Source organism: Indicator indicator, chromosome 1 (genome assembly GCF_027791375.1).
Source record: "Indicator indicator isolate 239-I01 chromosome 1, UM_Iind_1.1, whole genome shotgun sequence".
Lineage (NCBI taxonomy): Eukaryota > Metazoa > Chordata > Aves > Piciformes > Indicatoridae > Indicator > Indicator indicator.
The window spans coordinates 82881197-82903769 of NC_072010.1; the positions used below are offsets into that span (position 1 = coordinate 82881197).

General features: G+C 40.9%; 1 protein-coding gene across 1 annotated transcript; it reads right to left on the reverse strand.

Annotated features, from left to right (window-relative positions):
• Positions 1-7510: 7510 nt before the first annotated feature.
• Positions 7511-18226, reverse strand: LOC128973779 (T-cell receptor-associated transmembrane adapter 1). The gene is made up of 5 exons (XM_054390211.1): positions 18124-18226; positions 14161-14197; positions 12655-12716; positions 9738-9796; positions 7511-7777 (listed from the first exon to the last, which is right to left on the reverse strand). The coding sequence occupies exons 1-5, from the start codon at positions 18224-18226 to the stop codon at positions 7511-7513; spliced, it is 528 nt and encodes a 175-aa protein (XP_054246186.1).
• Between the last annotated feature and the right edge of the window lie 4347 nt (positions 18227-22573).

Genomic DNA, 22573 nt, shown 5'->3' on the forward strand with positions numbered 1-22573 from the left:
AATGCTTGGTAAATGATTTTGTTATGTTTTAATATACTGTGTCACTGGTCCAAATCATTTCAAGTGGTGCACCTTACAATTAAGGTGTTGTCTTTCTGAAATTCTTTTTAATCATCTTGTATATGGACAAGGCAAACAAGTTAAGCTTTAGTGGGTTCCACTTGAATCATTTGACTTATTGATTTAAATATTAAATCAGGCCCTTATTTTGCAGAATCATAGACTGGTTTGGATTAGAAGGAACTTTAAAGATCATCTAGTTCCAACCCCCTTGCCATGGGCGGGGACACCTCCCAACTCCATGTTGCTCAAGGCCCCATCCAACCTGGGCAGTCATTTCTCCTGAAGCAAGCTGTGAAATGATACATCACTTTTTCTATAAATGTCATCGTTTGATGCTTTCTTTTCAGGACTCTGGATTTCAAGCTTCTACAGATAAAATTCATCCTTGTCTTCCTGGTACTTCACTGCAAGGTTAGTTTCAGAGACTATATGAATTCCTGCTTTAGCAATCACAACCACTTCTAAGGATAAATCTGCAGATCTCAATAGACCACTGTCTAGGTGACAGATCTTCTTCCTCAGTTTTTATTGCATTCAAACATCTACTTAAGCTGCTTTTCTTACTGTATCTAAACGTTCAGCCGGAATCCATAGCTTGTTAATCCTGCACTTGAATAAGCAAAAGCTTTTGTTTGGATTCTTCAGCTTTATATAACAAACTTGCAATTGAGTTGTATAGCTACTGTCACTTAGAATCACAGAATGGTTTGGGTTGCAGGAGACCTTAAAGATCATCTAGTTCCAAACCCCATGAATGGGCAGGGACATCTTCTGCTAGACCAGGTTGCTCAAGGCCTCATCCAACCTGGCCTTGAACACCTCCAGGGAAGGGGCATCCACAGTCTTCCTGGGCAACCTGTTTCAGTGTCTCACCACCCCCATAGTGGAAAAAACAGCCTCACTTGCTTAGCTGAATTGGATTCATTACCTGGATAAAAAGGCTTTTGCCAATTCAGGAAAGTAAAATTTTCTTTAAAAAACAAACAAACCTCAAACCAAACTAAAATAGTTTAAGATTTTAGATGTTAATCTTTCAATTTCATTTTGAAAATCTGATTTTAAAAGCATGTCTTGGAGTAAAAGTCCTAATTGGCCTTAAAGAAAAACAGGCAGCTTAGGTGGCTGTTTTCTATGCAATTCAGGAAACTTTTTCTTTTGTAGATTGCTTACTTACAGGGACCAGCTTATTGTTGGGTTTTGTTTGCTTGTTTTTTATTCTAAGCAACATCACCAGTTTTATTTTTGGGTTTTTTTTATGAAAATAAGTAACATGTAAATAAAAATACTGAAGAAGGTGACTTGAAATATTATACAGGAGAAGAAAAGAACAGAAGGATGCACTTACTTGAACAGTTTTGCTGTGTTTTCACTACTGATTAATTGTGAAGAATTTGATTATTTGTGGTGAACTTACCCCATATGTCTTATTTTTGCCTTCCTCAAATTTATGTATTGCCTTTTTTTTTCCCCTGGTATCAACAGTTTCTTCCACCTTTTAATGTTGATAAATAGTAAGTATTTTGGAGAAACCTAGCTTACACTTCCATATATTCAGTGTATGAAATGTATTTGAAATGAAGTTTTGCCAGCAATTAGGTGAATTTCAGAAGGAAATTTCCTCATTGAAGTATGCTAGTGAAATATTGCTAATATTAAGAGGCTAATATGTTAACAGTATAGTGTTGTGTTCAATCTACTCAGCATTGTTCCTACCCTTTTATTACTTGTTTTGTTTTGATCACCAGAATCTGGGATTTCAGATGCCCACTCTAGTTGGCCTAAGGGCAAAGAAGTCTTAACAACTGTCCCAAAATTTCAGGGAAGACTCACTGAAGGCAAGTGCCTGTCAAGAAAAGAAAGGTCAAAAGAAATAAATATTAAAGGTATGGAGGTTGTTGCTTACGTGCATGCTTCTAGAATAAAATCAGCATGGAGGTTTGGGAGAGCCCAAGCTAATCCATCCTTCAGATTTGAAGAGTGTGACTAGCAGGTCAAGGGAGGTTCTCCTGCCCCTCTACTGTGCCCTGGTAAAGACCACATCTGGAGTATCGTGTCCAGTTCTGGGCTCCCCAGTTCAAGAGGGACAGGAAGCTGCTGGAGAGAGTCCAACAGACTCTGTGAGGATGCTGGAAGGACTGGAACGTCTGTCTGATGAGGAAAGGCTGAGAGACCTGGGGCTGGTTAGCCTGGAGAAGGGAAGGCTGAGAGGGGAGTTGATCAATGTTTACAAATACCTTAAGGATGGGTGTTAAGTAGGACAGTATCTTTTCGATGGCGCCCTGTGATACAACAAGGGGCAGTGGACACAAACTGGAACCCAGGAAGTTCCACCTCAACATGAGGAAAAAATTCTGTGCTGGAGAGACGCTGTGGAGTCTCCTTCTCTTGAGACTTTCAAAACCCATCTGGATGCACTACTGTGTGGCCTGCCCTAGGCCTGCTTTGGCAGCAGGGTTGGAGTCTGATCTTGGGAGATCCTTTCCACCCACTGCCATTCTCTGATTCTATGAATACTGGGAAGGAAGCAAGTATCTGTGGACAAAACTACCCAGACTCCAGCATGGCTGGCCAGTGAGCACCAGATAACCTCACTGAATAGCTCCTCTAATCTTTATCTGGCATTCATTACAGAGGTATTTATTATTTCAGATGTAACAATATAACTGTTTTTATTCTGCCTGCGTTTCAGGCAACAGGTTCTCTCAGATCCTTGGCCTGTGGAGAGTGCAGGATGTGGGCACTGGAAAGCACTTTCCAAAGTTGCCTTCTTTGCAGTTTGGCATAGTAACCTGCATTGTGACTCTGTTTGGATGATACCTGAGAACCTCTCCTCCTGCTGTTATCACTTTTGCAGTGTATTGATATATATAGAATCATAGAATTGTTTGGGTTGGAAAAGACCTCAAAGATCATTAAGTCCAACCATTGACCTAACACTACCATGGCCTTTAAACCATGTCCCAAAGTGAATGTCTCTGAAGGAGAACAGTCCATGGGCCCTACTATATGTCTGCTTTTCTTAGAAAATATGTGACTTCTACGGGATTCTCAAGTTTCACATCTCTTGTATTTTTAATTAAAAATCAATTTAATAGCAGAATTAAAAAGCATTAGAAGTTATCTAAACAGTTCCTCATTTTATTTTCCAAATTATTTTTTACCTGTTTCTTTTTGCTAAAAAGTCTAATTTGGCACTACAAGATATTCTGCCTTCCCAAACTCAGTCAAGATGATCTTACAGCTGATTTCAATTTTATGACAGTCTTTCAATTAAAATTCCAAAGGAAATATGACTGCATTTTTCAACTGTTTATCTGAAGAAATTAACACCCCCACCCCCCCCAAAAAAGGCTGCATGGTTAAAGAAAAAAATTTAGTTTAAGCAAAGATGGAATGAAACCTTAGAGGCTTGTATTACAAATCTAGCAATATTGATAAATATTTCATTTTGATTATTGTTGATATACTACAGTCATTAAGGTTGGAAGAGACTTCCAAGGTCATCAAGTCCAACCTTCTACTCCACACTACCACAGCAATTAAACCATATCCCAAAGTGCCATGTCCACAAGTTTCTTGAACACCTCCAGGGACGGTGATTCCACCACCTCACTAGGCAGCCTGTTCCATTGTCTGACCACTCTTTCACTGAAGAAATTCTTCTTAACATCCAACCTCAGCCTCCCTGGTGCAACTGGAGGCCAGAAGGTGGGAGACAAGCTGATGAGTATAGAAGGATGTTTCTGTGATTTTGAGTATGTCCACTTTAGCTGAGTAAACTTCTGCTCAGTTCTTGCATTCCAACTTTTTTCCTGACTCCATACAAAATAGCCCTCCCTATGAGTCCAGGAATTGTTCTGAAGGAAAAGGTTTTCCTTATTGCATGTAGAGAAGTTTGAGAGAGAAGACAATCAGGATTTCATGGAGTGCTTTCTTCCAAACCATCTAGAAGGAATGAAGCCCTTCTCTGGCTTCAGGAGCCCTCAGAAAATTTCTACAAAAGCCATGGGCAAAATGCTGTACATTGTAAATGAATGGTTGTGGAAAGAGAAGGAATATTGTCCTCCTGCCTGGAACTTGTTTGCCTCTATCTAGAGAACGGTTATGAAAGAGCTGTTTCAGAAGAGGAAATGTTGATAACTAGTAAACTCTGAATGCTGTCCTACAGCCGTTCTGCTAGACTTGGCAGATTAAACCAAAACAGATTAAAGGAGATGTTAAAATGTTATGCCATTTCTTAAGCAACATGCAAAGAAATAATTCTATTCTCACTTGTATCTTTTAACTTTTAGCTCTTTGTGAATACATTCAAAGATTGCATCTCAAAGTTGGATATTTCATGGAAACATTTAGGTTGGAAAAAACCCTCAAGGTCATTGAGTCCGGTGATACAATGAGAAGAAATTACCTCAAGCTGTGCTGGGGAGGTTTAGGTTGGATATTAGGAAAACTTTGTCCTGAAAGAGTGGTGAGGTGTTGGCACAGGCTGTCCAGGGGAGGTGGTGGATTCACCATCCCTGGAGGTGCTCGAGAAGCATGCGCACAAAGCACTGTGGAACATGGTTTAATGGCCATGGTGGTGTTAGGTTGATGGTTGGGCTCGATGATCTTAGGGGGCTTTTCCTACCCAAGCAGTTCTGTGATTTACCCTACTCTATCAAGTCCAGCACTAAGCCATATCCCCAAGCACTAGATCTACACATCCTGCAGGGATGTGTTTAAATAATTTATTAGCATTACTGAGACATTAGAATGACAGAGGATGGAAAGTTTACTCTCTAGGAAAGTTTGTTCTAGGAATGCAGACAAGGAGTCTTGCTGTTGTTCACAGTCCTTCACCAAATTGCCTTGGTGTTTTAGTTTCCCAGAGTTCTTTTAGTTGGAAAAGACCTTTAAGGTCATTGAGTTTCATTGTTTGTTGGCATTTCAGCAAGCATAATATGTTTGTGTAATTAACTTTGTCTAAACAATTCTTTTCTTTAGAGTATCCAGAAAACTAATCTACATGGATGGAGAAGACCAAAAGTCTAGCAAACCCTTGGACAACTTCCTGGTCAAAACTCACTGAGGTGCATTCTTGGGCTGTCTCTAATAAAAATTTTAGAGAACTGACCATCCCTTCTAACAGGGCACTGCTTTGTGAGGTATTGCAGGCAATTTGGTTTTCTTTCCTGAGTTTTTGTACTTAACACTGTTTATAATCACAAAGTGTTTTCTCTATTAATCTCTTTCTAAGCTTTTATTCTTACCCTTTTAGTAATAAGTAACAAGCCCTTATGATTAATTCCTGCCTTTTTACACTTTATAGATATAGTTCTACTAAAAAAAAAAAATAAAAAAAAAACTCAGGGCTATCTGATCCAAACGTAGTATTTTTGTCATATGCCTGTTGTGTCATTTTAATGTGACATTTTCCAACTAATTCTCTAAAGTTGATTGTTCAATAAAATTTTGGTTTTTAATGGATTGGCTCCATGAATTCTGTCTGCAAAAAAAAAAAAATCTCTTCTAAAGAATCTATCTGTTCTAAGAGAATTCTAAATAAAAACGTGTTTTGAAAAAATGCTGGCTTTCAATGTTTTGTTTTCAGTTCTGTGAATTCTCAGGAGTCTGTATTCATACACGAAGTCCATGAGAATTTCTCAGAGTCCCACATGTGTTCATTGCTGTGTTTTTTGGTGGTAAGGAGATGGTTTTGGTGAGAACTGTTGTGTCAAGTACAGTCAGTTTCATCAGCATTACCTCTTCTCAGGTGTTGTGAGCTCCAGAGAAAACAAAAAACTTTCCTTTGGCTTTACTTCATTTCTGGGCACACATAGATTCACAGATTCACAGGGTCGTTTGGGTTGGAAAGGATTTTTATGTTTTGGGGTTTTTTTGTGTGCCCACCTGGACATGTTCCTGTGTGATGTACTCTAGGTGATCCTGCTGTGACGGGGGGGTTGGACTAGAGGATCTCTTGAGGTCCCTTCCAACCCCTGAAGTTCTGTGATTCTATCTCATCATTAGTATGTTTCCTTCAACTAAATTTTGTCTTAGAAATGCTTTTGTGGCTCATTTTCCTTCCTGCTTCAGACATGGATGAGTTCTAGGGGATGTGCTTCACAAGCTACCTTCCCCTTGGATTGGCTGAGATAATTATTTCCCAGTATTTCTTCATACACCAGTAGTCATCAGAGATGACGACTCTATTGATGTTTCTCTTCTAAAGGTAAACTGGATTGGGGGGATTGGATAAGTTTCTGACTCTAGATAAGACTCCTACATTGCAAGCTGAATGCAGGCAAGAATGTAAGTCCACTTAAACAAGATAGCAAAAGTTTATCTCTATTGAAATTAGAAGAATGTTAAGAGGCAGTCCTTGAAAACCCTTAGGCAATTGGAAGATGATCTCATCCCAGTGCTGCTTTTTTGGTGTTAGCAGCAGGGGAAAAAAAAAAAACGGTGAAACTTACACAGTTATGGCTAAGTTGAATGAGGCTTAGCCTCATAGCTGCTTTTCAGATGAATGTGCACCCAAGGCCAGGTTGGATGAGGCCCTGAGTAAACTGGTCCTAGTGGAAGGTGCGCCTGCCAATGCCAGGGGGGTTGGAACTAGATGGTCTTTAAGGTCCCTTCCAACCCAAACCATTCCATGAACTTGGGGAAATGAACAGCTCCTACGTAGGTGAAATGGTTGGTAACAATGGCAGTGTAAAACTCAAGAGGAATCTAAACATCACATAGAATATTGGAAGGAAAAATCCTCCCTAGGAGATCATTTGCTCTTTTTTGTGGACTCTTAAATATGGGTGGATACAACATTAGTAGAAGGCATGAGATGTATCTGATATTGCTCAGAGAACAAAAGCAAAGATCTAGAAGGATATTGTTAAAGCAAACCAGTAAATTAGCTTCCAATTAGCTTTAGATTTATTTTGTGAATACCACAGTAGAAAGTACACAATGTTGAACAGCAGATCAGTTTTGAATTGGGAAAACAATTAAATCTCAAGTGTGGAAGTATGAAACAATTTCCTTCCAAAAGTCTCATTAGAACCTAGACAGAGGAACAGTTATACTCTGTCAGAGGCCTATGGACAACACAGTAGGGCATTTGGAACTGTTTTAGACTTGGTTTTGTTTTAAACAAAGGATTCATTTTTGCTGCAATCAATATCAGCTGAATTCTACAACTTCCTTTCAAAATGTCTTCAGGATGGATCCTTCAAAGCAGCATGGATTTCTGTTGTGGATTTTTGGTTTTTTTTGTTTAGGTTTGTGGGTTTTTTTGTTTGGTTTTTTTTTTTGCTTAGTCTGTAAATCCACTTGGAAAGCACTTTGGAATACTTACCCATTTTATACCTTTGTCACTTTGCCAGGATATTATCTTTAATCATTCCTACTTCATTCAGAACGAATAAGCAGATCTCACTTTATAATTACAGATCTGGTCCATGAAGCCGCTTCAGATGTTCTCTCCTTTTGTGGAATGAATCAGAGTCATTAATCTGATAGGATCATCATGAATGGCTTCTACGTTTCCTGTATTTTCAGCAGCCAACTGCTCACTATTGAGGTAAATGCAAACTTTGGAAGTCATCATGGTGTGGTTGGATGATATTTCTTCCTCATCCTCCTGTAATGAAGGGTCTTGCCGCCTTCTTGGTTTTCTGCGTTTTCCCTTGACACTGTGATCAAGTGAGGCATAACACATCTGATTGGCAGGCTCCACCTGGAAGGAAATTTGCTTTAGTGTTTGATGTGCTTTAAAATTATATCTAAGGCTTTGAGTGTGTCCATACTGCCATTCAAACGGTAGCTGAAGTCGACCCAAAGCAGTAAATGAACTTATTGGAAGCACAAAAAGCAGCTGTAGCAGCACAGAAAGCAGACTAACATAACCTCATGGGGATGGCACTTCAGGTCATGGTTTAGTGAAGGTAGTCTTAGGCTGATGGTTGGACTCAATGATCTTAGAGGTCTTTTCCAACCCAAACAATTCTATGATTCTGTGTCAGGTATTCTTAGGAGAGTGACAGTGTGGGAAAATTAATCCAAATATGAATCCAAGCATCCAAGATGCTTTATGGGAATAAGAGTAACTTAGATAATCACTCCAGGTTCTTTGGGAGGCAAGACATTTATTGATCTGGTTTTCTTCCCATGTTTTGTTTTATTTTATTTTATTTTATTTTATTTTATTTTATTTTATTATTTTATTTTATTTTATATTTTATTTTATTTTATTAGAATCCAGTTCTTAGCAACAACATTTTTCACAGACTCCTTGGAAATAACCAAAGATGGGTGATTCCTGTCTCAATACCATTTCTGGTGGAAATCATATGCTTTCTGTGTTTTTCCCTTGCTTCTCTCTGTGGTTTTCAAGCCAAATTATCCCTCACTTTTCATAGAATCATAGAATCAGTCAGGGTTGGAAGGGACCACAAGGATCATCTAGTTCTAACCCCCCTGCCGTGGGCAGGGACACCTCACACTAGATCAGGCTGGCCAGAGCCTCATCCAGCCTGGCCTTAAACACCTCCAGGGATGGGGCCTCAACCACCTCCCTGGACAACCCATTCCAGGCTCTCACCACTCTCATGGTGAAGAACTTCTTCCTCATGTCCAGCCTGAATCTCGCCACTTCCAGCTTCATTCCATTTCCCCTAGTCCTGTCACTCCCTGATATCCTAAAAAGTCCCACTTTTGACACTGGAATTTTGAAAGATTATTCTGTTTCTGTGAAATCAATTAAAATGAATGTCTAGATTAAAAAAAAAATTACGTTTTTGTCCCCTGGAAGTATCCTGAGAGAGAGGCTGGGAATTGTCCTTACTTGGAAATCAACTTGAGCAACCAGATCTAGTGGAAGGTGTCCCTGGCAATGCCACAGGGTTTGGAACTTCCAACCCAACCCCTTCTATGAATCTATGAACTCAGGAAATTGATGCTAGGAATGCTTCAATTACAGACAAATTTCGGTTGAAGCTTGCTTGCTTTTAGGTATCCAGGTATCTCAATAAAATACAAATTAATAGAAATACACACTTCTTTAATTTGTTAAGGCATAGATTTTTGTGCTGGGCAGGAAAGGACCAGTCAAACTCATATGATGCAGCCTGTGTTTTCACTTGTTTGATCTGGATGGATTGATTGATTGGATTAAAGCTCAAGCAGGGGAAATTTAGACTGGATATTAGAAAGCAGTTCTTTACAGTGAGGGTGGTGAGACACTGGAACAGGTTGCCCAAGGAGGTCGTGGATGTGCCCTCCCTGGAGGTGTTCAAGGCCAAGTTGGATGAGGCCGTGAGCTACCAAGTCTAGTTGAGAGGCAACCCTGCCCATGGCAGGGGGTTGGAACCAATTGATCTTTCAGGTCCTTTCCAACCCAAACCATTCTATGAATCTCCAAAATAAACGAAATTAATTCTTTACATAAGCCATGGCAGCCCATGACTGAGCTTTAGCAAGCCATGTGGATGGAAACAATCTGTCTGTAACTGTTCTGCTCCCTCATTAATGACCCGAATTGAGCAAAGGATCAATTCTGTACTTAAATCCTATGATGAACTGAGACACCAACACATGGTTAATTTTTCTGATGAACAGGGTGAAGATTTTTCTTATATGTTTTCATTGGAGAAATATAAGAACTCTGAGACAGCCCACAGAATTGAAATTAAAAATACCTGTAGTTGGTTAACTGGCCTTTGAGGCTGGGACTTCATCTGCTCGTAACAACATTCCTCTAGAATTTATCAAAGTAGAAAAATATTTCAGTTATTAGGACACACTACTGAGACTGCAAAGATCAACAGATCCTCACTGTTACAGAACTAACTACCCCCAGTGTGCTGTGTTAGAGGTGTGTTTTGCTTTGAAAACAGACACAGATTTCTTCCTCCACTGAGTGTATCCTCAGCAAGTTGGCACATGATACCAAGCTGAGTGGTGTGGTGGATTAGAGTGAAAGAAGGATGCCATCCAGAGGGACCTGGAAAGGTGGCCTGAGGAGAATCTCATGAGGTTTAGTAAGGACAAGTGCAAGGTCCTGTACCTAGGTCAAGGCAATCCTTGATACCAGTCCAGGCTGGAGTATGATGAGATTGAGAACAGCCCTGCAGAAAAGGATTTAGGGGTACTGGTGTGTGAGAAGCTGGACATGAGCCAGCAATGTGCACATGCAGCCCAGAAGGCCAATGGTGTCTTGGGCTGCATCAAAAGAAGCATGATCAGCAAGTCAAAACAATGATTCTGCCCTTCTGCTCTGGTCACACATCACCTGGAGTCCTGTGTCCCCAACACAGGAAGGACATGGACCTGCTGGTGCAGGTTCAGAGGAGGCCACAAAGATGATCAGAGGACTGGAGCACCTCTGCTGTGAAGACAGGCTGAAAGAATTGGGCTGTTTCAGCCTGGAGAAGAGAAGGCTCTGGGGAAACCTTAGAACAGCATCTCAATATCTGAGGGGGACCTACTGGACGGCAGGGTAGGGACTGTTTAGAAGGGCTTGATGTGATAGGACAAGGGGCAATGGTTTGAAACTAAAGCAGGGTAGATTTAAGTTGGACATTAGGAGGAAGTTCTTTCCAATGAGAGTGGTGAAAGACTGGGACAGCTTGCCCACGGATGTGGTTGAGGCCCCATCCCTGGTGACATTCAAGACCAGACTTGGTGTGGTCCTGGGCAGCCTGATCTAGTTAGAGAAGTTTCTGCTGATGGTAGGGATGACCTTCCAGGGTTCCTTCCAGCCTGATAAAATCTGTGAATCTCCTCCTCCATTTTTGGAGAGACAAAGAGCTAAGAAATTCAGACACACTGTGAAAATTAAAATAATTTATTTCTTCAAATGCAGAGGAAGATTCTCATTATTGACTGAGTAGAAAATCATTTTAGGCTGCTAGGAGGAGTTCTTGCAATTAGGAGTAACCACATACTACTGCATTTTTCAACACAGGCAAGCTTTTCTCTGGCTGAGAAAGAAAGAGGCTGTGAGTTGCAGCAGATGGTGATTCAGTTCTGTTCCTGACTCTACTTTCAGCTTTCTGCAAATTTGGTGTAAGAGATTTTACTCATGCCACTGCTCATTTCAGCCATCAGAAAAACAGATTCCTCCCTTCCAGTTTTCAGACTTTTGTAGTTGTCAGTCATAGAATCATAGAATGGTTTGGGCTTGAAGGGAACTTAAAGATCATCTACTTCAAATCCCTCTGCCACGGGCAGGGATGCTTTCCACTAGGACCAGGTTGCTCAAGGCCTCATCCAACCTGGCCTTGAGTGTTAGCTTCATTAAATTTGTGCAAACCCCACATAAAAAACTTGGTTTGGGTTTTATTCTTAGGGCTTTTTTTCCTGCAGTTCAAGAACTTAAGCTTTGCTTAAGCCCAGATAAGACAAACAAATTATGCTCATGTTACTTATAAACTGCTTTAACACCATTAAGGACTTGGACACAAACTGGAACACAGGAAGTTCCACTTCAACATGAGGAAAAACTTTGTTTCTGTGAGGAGGGTAGTGGAGCACTGGAGCAGGCTGCTCAGAGAGGTTGGGAATCTCCTCCTTTTCAAGAGCCACGTGGGTGTGTTCTTGTGTGACCTGCCCTAGGTGATCCTGCTTTGGCAGGGGGGTTGGACTCAATGACCTTCAGAGGTGCCTTCCAACTCCTACCAGTCCATGATTCTTTGATTCTATGATATCTAATCTAGCTGTAGCTGCAGTTATATGATGCTACTGCCTTCTATGTGACATCTCTCTCCCAAGGATCTCTCACTAAGAGATGTGATTCTCCCCCTCTATTCTGCTCTTGTGAAATCCCACCTGGAGTACTGCATCTACTTCTGGTGCCCCCAGCACAGGAAGGACATGGAACTGCTGGAGCAGGAGCAGAGGAGGCCACAAGGATGATCAGAGGGCTGCAGCACCTTTCCTACGGGGACCAGCTGAGAGAGTTGGGGCTGTTCAGCCAAAAAAGTAGGCTCTGGGGAAACCTTATAGCAGCCTTCCAGTACCTGAAGGGAGCTACAGGAGAGCTGGGGAGGAACTGTTTACAAAGGCTTGTCGTGATAGGATGAGGGGCAATGGCTTTAATCTGGAAGAGGGGAAGTTTAGATCTGATATTAGGAAGAAATTCTTTACAGTGAGGGTCATGAGACATTGGAACAGGTGGTCCAGGAAGGTCATGGATGCCCCCTCCCTGGAGGAGTTCAAGGCTAGGCTGGATGAGGCCTTGAGCAACCTGGTCTAGGGAGAGGTGTCCCTGCCAATGCTAGGCCAGTTGGAACTAGATGATCTTCCAGGTCCCTTCCGACCCAAACTAGTTCTATGATTCTGATACATGCAGAAAAGCTCTTGCTTTTGAGAAATTTGGCTGAACAGGATCATTGGGGCTGTAAAAACTCCAGTTCAGTGTGAGATCCAGTCTTAGAAACAATAGTGCAATAGGATGGTTTGCAGTTCTATCCAAGTAGGTATCAACACAGCAATTAAAAAGGGATAGATTCTGAAGTCTGCCTTTTGAAAATCACAAAGTGTTGGTCAGTCAACTTTTAACCATATACTTATTAGGGCTTCTGAACAGACATATCTTCTTGAAATGAAGCTTACCTGAAATACCTTGATTGAGATTGCCATAAACGGGGCTATCTTCAGTGTAATAGGCATCATAGCTAGAAGGGGAATTGAGAAATACTTGTAGTTCACAGAATATGCTTTATTTTGCACCCAGTTATTCCACTGTAATCATTTCACACACACATAGCAGTAGCAGATTGTATGTGGTCTGAAAAACAAGACCAAAAATATCAGGATGGGGGCAGAAATGGCAATGTCTGTATTCTGAAGAGAGATGTGTTATCTAGCCAAGAAATGAACTCTTCTTTCCTGTAAATTAGTTAAATAGAGTTCTAGAAAGATCAATAATCACTCTTAGGAAGAAATCATTTACAGTGAGGGTGGTGAGACAGTGAAACAAGTTGCCCAGGGAGGTTGGGGGCACCCCTTCCCTGGAGGTGCTGAAGGCCAGGTTGAATGAGGCCTTGAGACACCTGGTCTAGTTGGAGGTGTCCCTGCCCATGGTAGGCAGCTGGAACTAGCTGATCCCTCTTCAAGCTAATTTTTAATTGATGATTGATTTTGGACAACACGTAAAGGCTGCTTTGTATTTTTGTTCTAAGAGCCTTTCATATTTGGGTTGAGATGAGACTCTATCACTTTTCTGAAGTGTGGAGGCTTTTTTACATGGAATAAGACAGAACAGATGATAAGGTATCCAGCAGATGTGAAGAGACTCTGTTATATTGCTTTTGGAAACACATTCAAGAAATGTGTGGACATGGCACTTTGGGACATGGTTTATTGGCTGTGGTGGTCTTAGGTTGAAGGTTGGACTCAATGATCTTAAAAGTCTCTTCTAAAGGAGGTTACAGTCAGGTAGGGGTTGGCCTTTTTTCCCCAGTACCAGATGATAGAATGAGAGGAAATGGGCTGGAATTGTGCCATGAGAGATTTAGGTTGGAAATTAGGAACAGGCTGCCCAGGTAAGTGATGGAGCCACCGACCCTGGGTGTGTTCAAGACATGTGGACGTGGCACTTTGGGACATGGTTTAATGGCTGTGATAGTGTTAGGTTGAAGGTTGGACTTGATGATCTTAAAGATCTCTTCCAAGCAAAACAATTCTATGATTCTATGAGTAAAAGAAGGTATGGGACATAAAAACACATAAATTATTGCTCAATTATTGCTCCACAAGTATTAAATATCAGACCATAATTTATCCTTGTTTTCTGAGAGTTCTTTTAAATTGTTACAGATTTACTGAATTTGAGTGATAGTAAATAGTGGTTTAGCTCAATATCTTGCACCTTCTTTACTATATAAAATGATCAAATTTTGTTGTTGATAAAATGATTGAAGTAAATCTCTCCCACATGAGTTAATTTTCTAGTTTTCTTTGGAAAACTTTTCCCCGTAACCATCCTGTTCTTTGACATCTCCAGGCAGGCTGCATGAGATATTGGATTTTCCTCTGTGCTATCCCTACAAAGCCATCTGTCTTTATTTACTGCTTACTTCACCCTTGCCAAAAAGAAACTGTTTTAATCCAGCTTACCTTGGACTGTTGTCTTCATAGTCTTTGTACATTTTAGCTGGAAATTTTGTTAAAAGGAAAAAAGTGAAGAGAAAATGAAATGTGTTATTTTTAGAACACTTCAGATAATTGTCTTCAACTGACTCTGCAGAAAGTAACATTGAAAGCTTTCAGCACCTTCAGTTGTTTCCCAGCCCACACACACACACTTTTCTCAAATACTTTTGACTAATGCAAGAGATGTTTGTGTCATGACCCTGTGCTGTGGCTGCAAAGTCTGTGTTAGTTTACAAGACCCCAGAACTGTATTTTAATATGATTAATCACAGAAACATTCAGGTGGAAAAGACCCTTGGGGTCACCAAGTCCAACCGATTACGGTTCACCCCTAAACCATATCCCCAAGCACCACATCCAAATGACCTTTAAACACATAATCATAGGATCATAGAATGGTTTGGGAAGGGACATTAAAGATCATTTAGTTCCAACCCTCCCGCCAGGGACAGGGACACCTCTCACCAGACCAGGCCACTCAAGGCCTCATCCAACCCCACCTTGACCACCTCCAGGGAGGGGACAATTTTATTTTAAAAGGTTCCCAAAAGAGTGGAAATTTTCCCAGTTTTGGACTATGCAGGTATGTAGTAATGAGCACAGACTTCTGAAGTGCTGGGACCTTATATAATGTATTTTGAATCTTTCTGATTTATGATGTTTCCAAGTTTTATGAACCTCATGAGTTTGGGGAAGAACTGTGATTATAGAAAGGATACAGTTGAGCCCAGTCAGAATTTTGCTGAGAAAATAAACAAGTTCTGCAGCAAAAGAAAGTCCAGCCCTGGGAAAAGTATTGACCAAATGGCTCTATGTTGGTGACTTTTTTTTTTTCCATTTCAAACTTTTAATTCTCTGCACACACAAAACAGTCCAGCCACAAATGAATTTCAGTATGTCTCATTCTTCTCACAATCAGAAGACATGGAAAGGTTTTTTCTGCAAAGTATATGTGAAGCTAAATCCTGCATAGTTGTGGCTGGACTATCTGATAAAGATATTCTGCATTGTGCATTATCCAGAACTAAACTCACAGCTTCTACATCATCTTTTTCTCTGCCTAGAGAGATGCATCATGTGTTTCTATCACAAGATGATTTAATTTACTAGTTTTGCTGCTTTTATCTCTTAAAAAAAAGATATCCTATGATCCATGTGAAGAAACTGAAGCAGAGAGGCAATGACTACAAAAATATTTATTTATTAATATTATTACACATGACTTACAAGGAACATCTAAGGGAGCTGGGGTTGTTCAGTCTAGGGAAAAGGAGGCTGAGGGGAAACCTCATCTCTCTCTACAACTACCTGAAGAGAGGGAGGAGTGAGGAGGGGGCCAGCCTCTTCTCCTTGATGGCAAGTGACAGGACTAGAGGAAATGGTTACAAGCTGTTCCAGGGAAGGTTCTGGCTCGGTATTAGGAAATATTTCTTCACAGAGAGTGTTATCAAACGTTGGAATGGCCTGCCCAGGGCAGTGCTGGAGTCACCATCCCTGGAGGTGTTCAAGTGCCATAAGGACCTGGAGCTTAGGGTCATGGTTTGGTGTTGGCAAGTGCTGAGTCAGGGGTTGGACCTGCTGATCTCTGAAGTCTCTTCCAAACAGATACATTCTGTGATTATCTATTATTTATTATAATTATTCAAATTAAGTTTGATTAACAACTCAGGAACTTTGTATATTCTGCTCTAGGACTCCAGATTTTATCCTAGGAAGCTCTGATTCCATGCAGCATCAACCTCACTCAAGGTTAGGTGGGTAAATCACTGTGATTTTTGATCATTAAAAAAATCCGCAGTAAAGGCAAAATAAACCAAAAAGGCACCCCCCACACACCCTCCACAACACTCCAGCAGCTCTTTTAATATCTTCTCACAATCTAATTTCCTTACACTTGATGAGTTCATTTTATAAATATAGGTCTTCTTTTTATGTAGTTTTTTTATGTATGCATGTTTTCAGGTGGTTGAATCCACCAGTGTTTGCGTGCCCACTCACACCTACGAAGCACCCCTGTGCAACGGCATTTTTCCTGGATGGGAACGGTGGTGATTGTTCAACTTAATAATTAGTAACACCTTTGGCACCATTTCCCACAGCATCTCCCTGCATAAACTGGCTGCTCATTGCTCGGATGGGTGGATGCTTCACTGGGTTAAGAACTGGCTGATGGCCTGGTCCAAAGAGTGGTGGGGCGTGGAGTTAATTCCAGTTAGTGGCTGGTCACTTAGTGGTGTTCCCCAGGGCTCAGGACTGGAGACAGTTCTCTTTAATATCTTCATCAATGATCTGGATGATGGGATTTAGGCACCCTCAATCTTGCAGATGGCAAGAATCTGGGTGGGAGTGTCGATATGCTGTAAGGTAGGAAGGCTCTTCTAAGGGACCTGGCCAGGCTGTATGCACAGGCTGAGGTCAATGGTATGAGGTTTAACAAAGCCAGATGCTGGGTCCTGCACTTTGGGTCACAATAACCCCATGAACACTCCAGGCTTGGGGCAGAGTGGCTGGAAACAGCCCAGCAGAAAAGGACCTGAGGGTTCTGTTTGACAGCTGGCTGAACATGCTCCAGCAGTGTGCTCAGGTGGCCAAGAAGTCCACCAACATCCTGGTCTGGATCAGGAATAGTGTGGCCAGCAGGAATAGGGAAGTGATCGTGCCCATGTACTGGGTGCTGTTGAGGCCACAACTTGAATACTGGGTTCAGCTTTGGGTCCTTCACTCCAAGAAAGGCTTTGAGGTGCTGGAGAGTGTCCAGGTAAAGCCAAAAAAGGTGGTGAAGGGTCTGGAGAACAGGTCTGGTGAGGAGCAGCTGAGGGAATAGGGTTGTTTAGTTTGAAGAAGAGGAGGCTTAGGGAAAACCTCCTTGCTGTCTACAACTTCCTGAAAGGGGGTTAGAGGGAGGTTGAGATCCGTCTCTTTTCCCTAGTATCAGGTGACAGAATGAGAGGAAATGGCCTGAAATTGTGCCAGGAGAGGTTTAGGTTGGACATCAGGAAAAATTTCTTTATTACAAGAATGGTCAGGCATTGGAACAGGCTGCCCAGGGAGGTGGTGGAGTCACCATCCCTGGAGGTGTTCAAGAAATGGCACTTTGGGACATGGTTTAACAGCCATGGTGGTGTTGGGTTGATGGTTGTGTTTGATGACCTTAGACATCTTTTCTAACCAAAAGAATTCTATGATTCTATGAATTATAGAACTGCATACATAACAGAGGTTTCAGTGCAATAATCAAATCTGTTTCAAACAGTCGTAGTTAATTTGAACCAAACCAATTAGAGGTTTTTTTTTTTCAAAATGAAATTACTAAGCAGCAAATGTGTATGAAATCCACAATCCAAATAAGCATTCAGGAATTTGGGGAGGAGAACATTTTCTCAAATGTATTTTCATAGACTCATAGAATCATAGAATGGTTTGGGTTGGAAGGACCCCTAAAGATCATCTAGATCCATGGGCAGGGACATCTTCCATTAGAACAGGTTGCCCAAACCCTCATCCAACCAGGCCTTGAACACCTTCCAGCTACTTAGAATATTTTTTAACTAAAGTGTAAATAATAACCAGTTACATAAAAAGGACATTTTAAAAAATACAATTACAAATATTAAAAATGTACTTTAAAATTTAGACAGAGCTAATTCTTCACTTTGTACATATTCTGTTGTTTTCTCTTCAGAGAATGGATTTGGGTAGCTGTTTCTAGCAGCACACTGGGCAGCTAGCAATCATTCTGTAATCACATTTAACTTACCTATAATTTAATTTACATCCTCTCTACTAGAACCACTGTTGCCAAAATATAACTTTAAAATTCAAAAGAATCAATTTGTTGGCTTGAAAGCTCCCAGCAGTGATGGCTTTCTCTACAGACACTTTAACTACTCAAGCTCTTTTTCTCACAGAGGCATAAAACTTCCTTACCTTGCTTCTTTTCCATACAGTGGGAAATGTTCAGCATCAATGACACAACCAGAGCCAAGCTCAGAAAGGCCAGAACTACCCAGACAGCAAAGTGGCAGTCCATCCCTGTAACTGAAAGTAAAGCACTTTTTTAATAGAATCAAGGAATTGTTTCAATTGGAAAAGACTTCTAAGATCACTGAGTCCAACCTTCAACCCAGTGCCACCATGGCCATTAAACCATGTCCCAAAGTGTCATGACCACGTACTTGAACACCTCCAGGGATAGTGACTCCACCACCTCCCTGGGCAGCCTGTTCCAATGCCTTACCACTCTTGCAGGAAAGAAATTTTTCCTAATCTCCAACCTAAACCTCCCCTGGCACAGTTTCAGGATATTTCCTCTCATTCTGTCACCTGATACTATGGAAAAGACACCAACCCCCACCTTACTCCAACCTCCTTTCAGGGAGCTGCAGTTGGGATTATGTTGTGTAACAGCTTTACTGTGTTCTTGGTGGTTGGTTGATTTTTGCTCTCTGTAGTTGCAGATGCTGTTTTGTTGTTTACTCTGTGACAGCCATTGCTTTACAAGCTAAATAATTAATATCAAGCCCAGATGCTAACTAATAGGAAAGCAACATCAACAAACTATTAGCAGAACCACTGCCTCGTGGTAATTCTGCCAAAGGCTGGGCTGTTGGTGTGCCTGTACAATGCAGCAAAAATCATAAACTGCTAAAGGGAAAAAATCATTTTAGTACATAATTTGTAACCTGGTTACTCTACAACTAGTCACCCAACATTTGCATCCTGTGCTATCTATCCAACACTACAAGAGTCTGTGTCAAAGGCAAGAACTTCTAAGGCTCAGGCTAATGTCTAAAATAATGTGCTCCTCTGTGAATGGAAAGAGTTCATCGTAGAGCCAAAGGTTTGATAAGAAGGACAACAACTCTTGGCTTATTGTTAGAAACTGGGATAGCCAAAGGTTTGATGAGAAGGACAACAATTCTTGGCTTATTGTTAGAAACTGGGACGTGTTAACTGGGGGAAGTACTATATTTAAGATGACAGTGTTTTGAATGCTTAACCATAGAATCAGCCAGGTTGGAAGAGACCTCCAAGGTCATCCAGTCCAACCTATCGCCCACCCCTATCCAATCAACTACACCATGGCACTAACTGCCTCATCCAGTCTTTTCTTGAACATCTCCATGGACGGCAACTCCACCACCTCCCCAGGCAGCACATTCCAATGGGCAATCACCCTCTCTGTGAAGAACTTCCTCCTAATATCCAGCCTATACCTCCCCTGGCACAACTTGAGACTGTGTCCCCTCATTCTGCTGCTGGTTGCTGCTGTTGGTTAATGCTAGAACCTTTCTAGTGTTAATGTAATATCGATAAGAAAGGTGAGGATAATCATTTTAGCAGGACCTGTTGTGACAGGACAAGGCATAATGGTTTTAAACTATCAGAGGGTAGATTTAGACTAGAAACAAGGAAGATTTTTTTTTTTTTTTCACAGTGATGGTGGTGAAATACTGGCACAGGTTGCCCAGAGAGGTGGTAGATACCCCATCCCTGAAAATACTCCAAGGTCAAGAGGGGAACAGCTCTGAGCAACCTGCTCTAGCAGATGTTCCTGCTAACTGCAGGGAGGTTGAACTACATGATCTTTAAAGGTTCCTTCCAAACCAAAGTATTCTGTAATGTTATATTTAATGACACATTCCTATTCTGCTGGCCAAACTTGGAGGTGCATCCAAGTAGAATCATAAAATGGTTTGGAAGGGACCTTAAAGGCCATTTAGTTCCCATCTAGATGACGTCGTTACTTTTCTGACTTTAGAGATGAGGTTACTCTCCTCCCTCAGCATATTTTACACTGCTACAAACAAAAGATGCCATATTCACACACACACACACACAAAATAAAATCCAAAAGACTTTCCAAAGATACAATTAATTGTGGTTTGCTTTTTTTTTTCCTTTTTAAATCTATGAAAATCTAATTATATCTTTCTCCACCAACAGTAGTAAGACATGGGAAAAAATAGAGTTTTGGTCACTTGCTCTTTTGTCATTTCTTTGCAGGGTTCATTATACTGTAACTAGAGGGGGATCGGGGGAAAAAAAGGCAAACAAAACAACAAAAACAAAAAACCCCACAATAACAACAATAAACACACACCCAAAAAAAAAAAAGACAAAACAAAAAACCCTGAAGAAAAGCCTCCAAAACATTCTAATCTTCTCTGGATTAATTTCTTCAATTCATTGTTTTTATAACTCAAAGGAGTGGACATAGAATCATAGAATTGTTTTGGTTGGAAAAGACCTCTAAGACCATCAAGTCCAACCCTTTCGGGGAAAGGGGCTGGACTCAACATTTGAGGGCTAAAAATGGATTTTTATCCCCCTAATAGCATAAGAATAGGTAGCAGAAGTGCTACATTTCTTTTTTCCTTCTTGTTCTAGTGTATTTTTACAGAATCCATCACAAAGGGTAATGGCAAGATTTCAAACTTCTACCAGCTTTTCCTACTGAAAACATGAGGTAGGGAGTATAGATGCCATCTACAGTATCAACTCATCATTCATAGAAGCAGATTAATTAATTACTTTGCTCACTAACAGAAGCACAAAATATTTTGTTTCCTGTTGTTTCTGCCTACAAATCCATCAAAGATGGGATAAAACTAGCATTCCCCCACTGATTAAATGGTGAGATAAATAATATTCTCTACTAATGACTCTTAGAAAGAGAAACCCATTAAGAAACTGATCAATGCTAAATTAGCAGTAAAGATGCTTCTACCTGTGTGAGTTTTTTAGACAAGATTAATTCTTCAGAAAGCATTCCTTAAACTGTAATTAGTGCTCAACTAATCACTTGGTAAGGCATCAACTTGATACTTCAGAAAGGAAGCAGCACGTTGTAAAATAAAAAGCCCTCCACACAGTTAATATTTTAAGCACAAAATTAACACCAATACGTCTCTTCATTAACAAGCATTAATTAATGGAGGTTAAAGTTGTTCATGATAACACATAATCATCATTATTACTAAAATTTAGCTTCAGAACCTTGAGCAACCTTCTTGAAAGTCTGGTAGCCTGCCATAATGTGATTTTCATCGAATTGTATAATGGTTTGGGTTGGAAAGGACCTTCAAGATCATCATCTAGTTCCAATCCCCCTGCCACGGGCAAGGACACCTTCCACTAGACCAGGCTGCTCAAGGCCTCATCCAACCTGGCCATGAACAGCACCAGGGAGGGTGCATCTACGACTTCCCTGGGCTACCTGTCCCAGTGTCTTGCCACCCTCACTGTAAAGAAAGTTTTGCTGCCGCTTTGTTTCCAAGGTTAGAAGACTGCAAAGAAAAGGCTTACCTGCTGCTGTTGCTGCTGGGAATCCTCCCTGGCTCTTTATCAAGCAACAAATCAAGTGATGTTGGCCAACCTTGGATGCTCTTTCGTTTTGGACCTGGCAGTGTGAGTCTATCTTTAGAGTTACCGTCAAACTCAGAGGTCTCCAGTCTTCTTTTCACCTCCTTTTTTACAAACAGGAAATATGTGGTTTAGGCTTTTACAACCTCACAAGCAAACTGATGGCCTCCCTCAATGTTTTGCCTCCAAAAGAGGAATAAGATATTTGTTCATCTGCATTTATTATCCACCTGTCTTGCTACAGCAGAGTATGTACAGTTACAGTTACAGGCCTGTTAGTTCCATTTTATGTGATTCAAACCTTCTCTCATAATATTCATATGTCCCATACACTAAGTCTTCCTGATTTTGACATTATGTTGAATTCAACAAGTCTTTAGATACCTCTGGAAATAATAACAGAACTGAAGGGGGCCGATGGGAAAGCCCAGAAGTGACTTTTTACAAGGGTTTGTTGTGATAGGATGACAGAGAATGGACTGAAGCTGGAAGAGGGGAGATTTACACTGGATATTAGGAATAAACTCTTGACACTGAGGGTAGTGAGACACTGGAAAAAGTTGCCCAGGGAGGCTGTACATACCCCCTACCTGGATGTTCAAGGCCAGGCTGGATGAGGCCTTGAGCAACCTTGTCTAGTGGGAAGTGTCCCTGCCATGGCAGGGGGTTTGGAACTAGATGATCTTTAGGGTCCCTTTCTTCCCAAACCATTCTATGATTCTATGAATATTACAGCAAAATATTACATTGTCCATGTGTAATTTGGAAAAAATGCAAATTTAATAGGCTGCTGCCACAAGGCACCAATGCATCTACCCCTCTCATTTACTTAAGAAATCATTGATTACATTTTTGCATGCATGCATATTGCCAACAAGTTATTTTCTGTTTATTCTATCTTCCTGAAGCTGAAATAAATTACACATCTGAAAATGGAATCGCCTCAAACAGCTAATTTCTCTAGCACCTCTCAAGTTCCAAACTTTCTTTGAAAAATGATGTCATTTTCAAC